The sequence below is a fragment of the Thamnophis elegans genome, chromosome 6 (assembly GCF_009769535.1).
Source record: "Thamnophis elegans isolate rThaEle1 chromosome 6, rThaEle1.pri, whole genome shotgun sequence".
Classification (NCBI taxonomy): domain Eukaryota; kingdom Metazoa; phylum Chordata; class Lepidosauria; order Squamata; family Colubridae; genus Thamnophis; species Thamnophis elegans.
The window spans coordinates 18,839,581-18,848,179 of record NC_045546.1 but is presented as its reverse complement, the minus strand read 5'-3'; the positions used below and the strand labels follow the sequence as shown (position 1 = coordinate 18,848,179).

The following is an 8,599-nucleotide window of genomic DNA, read 5'->3' as shown; positions in this document are numbered from 1 at the left end:
ATTATTTAACATGTCATCTGCAGATCTTAGAAGATAATCAGCTTTAAAAAGGGAGTGGCCAAAATGTGAAGCAAACCACCTGCACACCAGAAGTGTCACAATCAAATTCTTAAGTCTCAATTCTCGGAACCCTCTATGGAAACTTGGAGAGCAATTAATCAGAAGAGGCTTTTACATTGAGATAACATGGTGCCAGAAGTGGGCACCTTCTAACACAGATGTTTAATTTAGTGTCTGATTCAGTTCAAAGCCCCTTTGGCTTTGATCTCCCAAGGAAAATCTGGACAAGGTCCTCAATTGAATTCGAACTAACCATGGCAGTTGCTAATATTGGAAATATAAATGGGGGCTGGTTGATAATCCTAACTTTTGACTATGGAAATGTCCCACCAACTTTACCTCAGAATGTCCCCTCAGAAGATTCCCTGGATCTCTGCATGAAATACATCATTTTGAGGGCCCTGCTGTCCAACGGCTAAATGATCTAGATATCTCGGCCATAGGTTTAGTCACTCCTTTAGTACTTTATTAACTGCTCATATGTAATTTAATTTTATTCATAATTGTATTCATCACTCATACTGTGTACTTTTAAAATAATTGGGTGTTTAGTATTTTGCTCATGTTTTGAGAATTTTTATGCACTACTGCTGTTACCCAGTGACTCTTGTACTCTGTTATGCCATATAAAATATAATATATATTCTCCACCTGCCTGTCTTTCCTCATCTCTGTCTTTTTGGCTGCCCTGTCCTCCACCCTGCCCCCTTGGCAACCTGCCTGCTGCCACCACAGCTAACTTTCTCCATCTTGTTTCTCCTGTTGCTGACAAAGTGTGCTATCGTGGATCTATCCCCCGACCCCTCTCCAGACATGAGTTGAGGAGGAGGGTGAGTTTGAATCCGCAGAGAAAAGTGCGGATCCTGACGGAGCAGCCTCAGCTGGGTTGATCAGAGGAGTGACAGGCTGAGGGAAGTGAGCCACAGCTGCAGCAAGTTGGCCAGGAGGCTCCAGACAAGGACTGGAATCAGCCGCTGCCTGTTAGCGTTGAGGAGAAGTTGGAGTCCACACCTCCTCCTGATCCAAGAACATGTAGAGCAGAGTGGAGACAGACACAATGATGGCCAGCTAGACTACTCATGAGGAGACAACCTCGCCTTCATGAAAGGCTGCACCAACGTTGCCTACTTAATCCCACCCTGAAGACTTGAGCATTGCTGGAGCAACATGCCCAGTTCCATGCCTTGTGTGCTCGTGCCATGTATCCTGACCCGTTCGAATGGTGGACTGCTTTCCTGAACTTTTTGTGTGCCCGTAGAACTTGGTTACCCAGTGACTCTTGCCATGCTGAGCTTGGAATCTGGACCTATGCAACTGCGGTGTTTTCCGGGGACCTTTTTTTTTGGGGGGGGGGGTCGATTAAACACCTGTAGAACTCTTGCTGTGCGAGGGGGGGTGGAGCGGGGAAGCACATGTGCTTAGTGTGTGCTAAGGTAATTGCTGGCCTTTTGTGCAAGAGACAAAAAGCCTCTGTGCAGCCACATGTATCGAACAGCTGCCTCGCAAAAGGCCATATTGGCAATGCCTCATCAACAGTGGGAGGAACGCAGGTCAGTTGGCAGGGGGCAGCAGAGTGCAGGGTGGCCATAAGATCTGAGAAAGGGAGGGAGGAGTTATAGCAGAAGTGAGTGTGGCAGGCAGAAGAAGCATGATGATGGTGTAGACCAGAGGTGGTATTCAGCAGGTTCTGAACAGTTCTAGCAGAAATTTTGAGTAGTTCGGAGAACCGGTAAATACCACCTCTGACTGGCCCCACCCCATCTATTCTCTGCCTCCTGAATCCCAGTTGATTGGGAGGGATTGGAGATTTTACGGTAGCCTTCCCCTGCCACGCCCACCAAGCCATGCCATGCCCACCAAACAACGCCCATAGAACCGGTAGTAAAAAATTTTGAATCCCACCACTGGTGTATACCTGGCTCAACAACCGGGACTATTGGAACTGCCATTGATAAATGGTGTTTTGCCTAATGACTGCTTCACTTAGTGACAGAAATTTTGGTTCCAATTAGGCTCATAACTTGATAACTACCTGTATTTCAAAAAGTCTGAAGCAGAAGCTGAACTCTACTCGCCTGTGGAACACATCTCAACCTGCGTATTTTTTCCTGCTAACAATGGTGAAAAATGTATGCAGTTGGAAGGTTATTTAGTGATTGAAACCGAGTGCTTGAAAGATAAAAATCTTGAAATACCCCATAAGAAGAAATGATATACAGAATTATTAGTATTTTGATTTATTGATACTGGACTAGAAAGCTAAAGCATGGAGAATTTATATCAACATTGAGAATATCAAGTAAATGCTTTAAGGAAAGTTGGAAGTCAAACCTTTTCTTATTTTGGAGAAAAAAAGTATTGTTATATAAATATTTAAAATATTTTATGGGTATCCACTCAATTTTGGTCATTTTACCTCATAAAACGTACCCCAAGATGGGAAGGATTTATCTTTCTGGATTACTCAAAGCTTTCTGTACAAAGAATTATTATATATATATATTTTTAAAAACTTCTGGCATCTTAGAAAAAAATAACTACTGAAAGATCTGACAGATAAAGACATTTACAACTTTCATAACAGAGTACACCTATGAACTAAAGTAGCCATGAGGTACCCATCAGAGAATCTATACTTTCAGATGTTAATACATGAATATTTTTTGGCATTCATCTATCCTTGTCTTTGTTTAATAAAGACAAAAATAACTGGAATAACATTGCCAAGGGGGAAACAAGAGGTTTAATTGTTGAGCAACTGTAATACTAATGCTTCATCTTCTGCGAGGGAAAGACCTGTATCTAATGGTAGAAAAGAGTCCTCTTGGTTAACTTTCATCTTCTTCCTCTTCTGTGGTGTTTCCACTGCTGATTTGCTTCCATCCAAACGCCGCTTATCCGTTCCACGTTTGCTGTAGAAATAAATCATTCTTTTACTGTTGGAATTTAGGCCAATCAAACCCATCTACGAAAGTGACTGGATTTAAATGAGAAAATGTTTAATTACAAATTAGAGACAAACATGGTAATGATGTGCAAAGAGAAATTAAGCTTGGAGAATTCAAAACCTAAATTAGGAAATGGTCTCAGGCTGCGGTAATAAGGTTTTAAAATAACAAATATGTGCTCAGAAATAGAGCAGGGAGAAAATGAAATTGATCCAGGAAAATATGTCATTTATCAACCATCCCTGGTGAGTTCAATATCCCCAGTTATTGATTGACGACAATCAACACGTATATTACACAGAAATTGTGTGATTTACATAATTAATGGGAAATGCCATTGTATATTTAGCCATTTACCGTATTTTTGGACTATAAGATGCACCCGAGTATAAGACGCACCATGATTTTGAAGAGGTTTTTTTTTTTAAAGTGTTTGCACTCTGCAGGCCTCCCAAACCCTCTGCACGCCTTGTTTTTTGCAAAAAAAAGGGGGGCATGCAGAGCTTTGGGAGGCTTGTAGAGTGTTCCTGAAGGCTGGGTGGGGAAACAAGGAAAAATGGCCTGTTTTTTGCTCATTTTTGCTCGCCCCAGCCCCCAGGAGCATTTTGCAAGCCTCCCAAACCCTCTGCACATCCATTTTTGCAAAGGGGGCGGGGTTTCAGGAGACAAAAATGCTATATTCAGGGTATAAGACAGACCCAGATTTTCACCCTCTTTTTTGGGGGAAAAGGGTGATCTTATACTCCAAGAAATACGGTAATCTCTTCTAACAATTATACTCATATAGTATAGATCCATTCCCTGGCTGGGAATGGATCTATACTATATAGTATAGAATTCTGGGAATTGAATTCCACACTACTTAAAATTGCTGAAGTTGAGAAACACAAAAGTAGATCAACCCTGTGACACATTTGATCCAGGACCTTGGTAACCAATCAGCAGGATCTGAAAGAATAGCCAACAGATCTTTAGCTACATCAAGAATTAGATTGCGTTACCCTGATTTCAACATGGGTAAACCTAGATCCAATTCACAGATTTTATTTTATTGTTCTGTACTGATGTCTTCTTAAGAGGTTCTCAAGCAATTACTAAACTATGCTTGAGTAAACTGCTTATGGATGAAATGATAAAATACGCATAGGTCCAGCTGGAAGAAAATTTTATTCTGGTAGCAAGTCATTGGAAAACATAAATCAGTTTCTATCAAACAGTGCCAATGAATGGGCAGGACAGGAGGACACGCAGGACATTGCCAAAATTAAAGGAGAGACACGCTGGAATAACCTATGGTTTATCTAATTGAGAAATCTATTCTCAGAGTATGAGATAAGTATCTCCAAGAAACTAATAAGCAGACAATGCAACTGTGCCTCCCTGCCAATGATCTCTATCAAATGCACTGAAAAGTATCCTGACTCTTGAATTGGAGGTAACTGATAGCAACCCTGTCCCTTACCTTTTCTAAGCCTAATCATATTTTAAGTAGACTGATGGAACTCATATGAGGTCAAACACAATTGTGTAATTTATATATTGCATGAAGCCATGGTTTGTTTAACAAACCATAGGTGGCTAGATTTATAGTCCAATTTTTTTGTAGTAAGTTTCTGTTGTTAGTTGCAAAGTTGTGTCTGATCCATCGCGACATGGTAGTGAGTTACCATGGTTAAATATTAGTGTTGTGTTACTGAATTGGTTTATTACTTTACACATCTTCAGGCCTGGACTGTGGATCTTCCCACTTCTATCCAAGCATCTAAAATTGTTTATAAATATCAGGGAGTGGATTCACATAATATAGGTAGTCCTCGCTTAATGACCAGTTGCTTAGTAAACATTTGAAGTTATGATAGACCTCCCCAGCTACTTGCAACGCTTTAAATGTTATGCAATCAAACAATCAAGCAAATGACATGTGAAAGGAAGCCCTTACGAATGGCTACTTTGTCTTCAACATGAGATCAAAATACGAATTTGACTATCTCAACACAAGATGAATGAAAACTTGGCCATACACTACTTTTGGCTGTTTGAATTTGGGATAAGATTCTGCATTCTGTCGTAATGGTCTTATCAGTATAGTTTCTGGATATGCCATTCCCGCACAGTATATGTGAGATGACCTCTCCCGCACAGTATCTGCCCATAAAACTAGGTGCCCTTGTCTGCTCCTAAGCATTGGGTTAAGATGGGGCTGAGTCTGGGGTCTAGTGGGGGGACTTGTTCTTTTTTTTTAATTCCATTGCTTTTTATTTATTTAATTATTAATAAAATTTGTAAAAAGAAAAAGAGATTCTGGGCAACATACAACAACCCAACCTAATTGGTTTTTGGTGAACCACCTAAGATCACTGCATGAGATAGAAGGCCATATCAGTTATTTAAATGTGTTGGTAAATAAACAAGCAAGCAAAGTCTGCACAGAATAAGCACATAAACAGACTTTTTGTCTTTGCTAACTCTTAAGTTTTCTTTTCGTATGTGTTGCCCAGGCTAGAACAGTCTTCTCTCCACTGTCTTGGATGTCAATGCCCATCATACCTACTTAGCGAACAGTCTGGAGTGACAGAATATTCCAGAATGTACCGTATTTTTCGGAATATAAGATGCACCTTTTTTCCTCAAAAAAGAGGCTGAAAATCTGGGTGCGTCTTATACACTGAATACAGCATTTTTTGCCTCCTGAAATTCTGCCCCCTTCACCAAAATGGTCGTGCATGGCCTTTAGGAGGCTTTCAGAGTGCTTCTGGAGGCTGGGGAGGGCAGAAATGAACGAAAAACAGGCCATTTTTTGTTCAATTTTGCCCTCCCCGCCAGGAGCACTCTATAAGCCTCCTAAAGGCTATTCATGCCCTTTAAAAAAAGGAGGGGGGCATTTTTGATCTGCAGAGTGCAAAAATTTCTTTTAAAATTTCCCTCCTCAAAATCTTGGTGCATCTTATACTCCAGTGGGTCTTATACTCCGAAAAATACGGTAATCCAAAGCAACCAGAAGGCATCAAGTACGAACAGCTTTGGGCCAGTCAATTTCATTTACTGATCTTGGGCAGCTTGTTCAGTCTCACAACATTCAATTCAATCACCATTAATATGAACTTTACTGCAAGATTGGAAGAGGTGGAGAGACCTGGACCATAGAATCGCCAAGAGTCGGACACAACTGAATGGATAAAATAATTATCATCACCATCATCTAGCTGAAGTAAACTCTAAATTTATTATCTTGATTTCTGATAAAAAGATGGATTTAAAAAACCCACATACCATTGTTAACTACAGAATTAGAATAAAATTTTGCTCTGGATTTTGATATAAGACAAAAATATTTTTGAAGCAACACCTACCCACCCCTCTCCTCAGATGGACGGATGGTGTGTGTGAGTGTGTGTGTTTTATATATACGTATATGTAGGGACATGATAGCTCAGTGGATAAGACGCTGAGCTTGTTGATCAGAAAGGTCGGCAGTTCGAATCCCTAGTAATGGAGTGAGCTCCCATTACTTGTCCCAGCTTCTGCCAACCTAGCAGTTCAAAAGCATGTAAAAATGCAAGTAGAGAAATAGGAACCACCTTTGGTGGGAAAGTAACAGTGTTCCGTGCACCTTTGGTGTTTAGTGATGCCAGACACAAGACCACAGAGACGTCTTCGGACAACGCTGGCACTTCGGCTTTGAAACGGAGATGAGCACCGCCACCTAGAGTCGGGAATGACTAGCATATATGTGCAAAGGGAACCTTTACCTTTACCTACATGTATATTTATGTATTAGGATATTTTAATCAGGTTAATTAAAATACAATTTCTTATCCAATTTGCAATTCAGCCCATTATTTCTATCACGTGAATGGTTTTTAAACCAAGGAAAATTTCAGTTGATTGAAATTGCAAAATAGGGCATCTGTTCATAATAAGATTAGTGATTAAAACACTAATAAGAAAGCATAACAGATTCAGTATATAAAATAGGCCGCATTTAAAAGCTGATGCCGGAGTCATTGCAAGTATCTTTACAATGAGCAATCATTCATAGATAGATGATAGATAGATAGATAGATAGATAGATAGATAGATAGATAGATAGATAGATAGATAGATAGATAGATAGATAGATAGATAGATAGATATGTGTGTGTGTGTGTGTGTGTGTCTTTTCGTAGCTTTTCATGGGAAGAAGTTTTTTCTTTTTTTCTTACAGAGTTCTTGTGTTCTGCGATGCGTGCATTTATTCTCTTGTTCATTTGTCCTAGGTATGTTGCAGAGCAGATTTTGCATGGTATTTCGTAAACTCTTTGGTTTTCTAGCTGTATTTTGTCTTTGAGGTTTCTTAAGATGGTGGCTATTTTGTGGTCAGTGTTGAAGGCTGTCTTGATATTGTGTTTGTGGAGAATTTTGCTGATTTTATCTGTGGTGCCTCTGATGTAAGGGAGGAGGGCGATACCGTTGTCCTGTTCTCTGTTTCGGTTTTTGGGGAGAGTCTCCCTTTGGATTAGGTTGGTAATTGTTTTTCTTAGGAATCCGTTAGAGATTAATACATTTGTGAGAGTGTGTAATTCAGTTTTCAGAAGAACACAAGAACGCAGTTAGAAAAAAAGAAAAAACTTCCTCCCTTTTCCAGCACCTTAAAGCTACAGGAAATTAATTTTGAAGGAACCAGGTTAATCTTCAAAACTGAGCACTTCAACAAGAGAATAATTATGGAAGCTATCAAAATAGAGAAACACCCCCACAACATGAATAAATGTAACGATACTTCCCGCCTACCAGACATCTGGAAACCAGCCCAAATTAACAAATGAGCCCCACCCACCACCCAGGCCGTTACAACACGAAACAACGGACACACAGCCAACACCAATCAGCACCAATCTACCAATCATGCTATAACCACACAACCAATCATTCCATTTACTGAAACAAAGCCAGCACTCCACACAATCCCACCAAGATTTATAGAAAGACGGCAGCTCCGACCACACTTTAAGCCCCAAACCCAGCCTGAAGATGGTGAGTGAGATCTTGCCAAAACATTGCCAAGACAATCTCAATCTTACATGGGAAAAGTCCCGAATACAACAAGACCAGCGTATATAAACTGGAAAGAAGAACTAAACATCCATTGGGGATGGGCAGGAATGTGTGTTTACGCCTGAGGCCAAGAGTGTATAGATAGTCCTTGACTTACAACCATAATTGAGCTCAAAATTTCCGCTGCTAAGCGAGACAGTTATAAAGTGAATTTTGCCCCATTTTACAACCTTTCTTGCCACAGTTGTTCAGTGAATCACTGCAGTTGTTAAGTTAGTATTGACGTTGCTTGTCAGAATGTCACAAAATGTGATCACCTGGCCCCAGGACACTGCAACTGTCGTAAATATGAGTCAGATGCCAAGCATCTGAATTTTGATCATGTGACCAGGGGGATGCTACAATGGTCTTAAGTGTGAAAAATGATCATAAGTCACTTTTTTCAGTAATGTTTGCAACTTTTGAAGAGTCACTAAAGGAACTGTTGTAAGTTGAGGACTATTAGACAGGTTTATAGGAGGTAACATTTAAAAAAAATATTTTGACCAATGAAGTCA

The 8,599-nt window shown here is 40.1% G+C and overlaps 1 protein-coding gene across 1 annotated transcript in view; it reads right to left on the bottom strand.

Annotated features, from left to right (window-relative positions):
* Positions 1–2,287: 2,287 nt before the first annotated feature.
* Positions 2,288–8,599, bottom strand: part of DDX10 (DEAD-box helicase 10) — a 177,093-nt gene continuing 170,781 nt past the window's right edge. Inside the window, exon 18 of the mRNA XM_032220167.1 lies at positions 2,288–2,972. Coding sequence (XP_032076058.1) covers positions 2,804–2,972 — 169 coding nt within the window. The 3' untranslated portion in view covers positions 2,288–2,803. The remainder of the gene's footprint in view (positions 2,973–8,599) is intronic.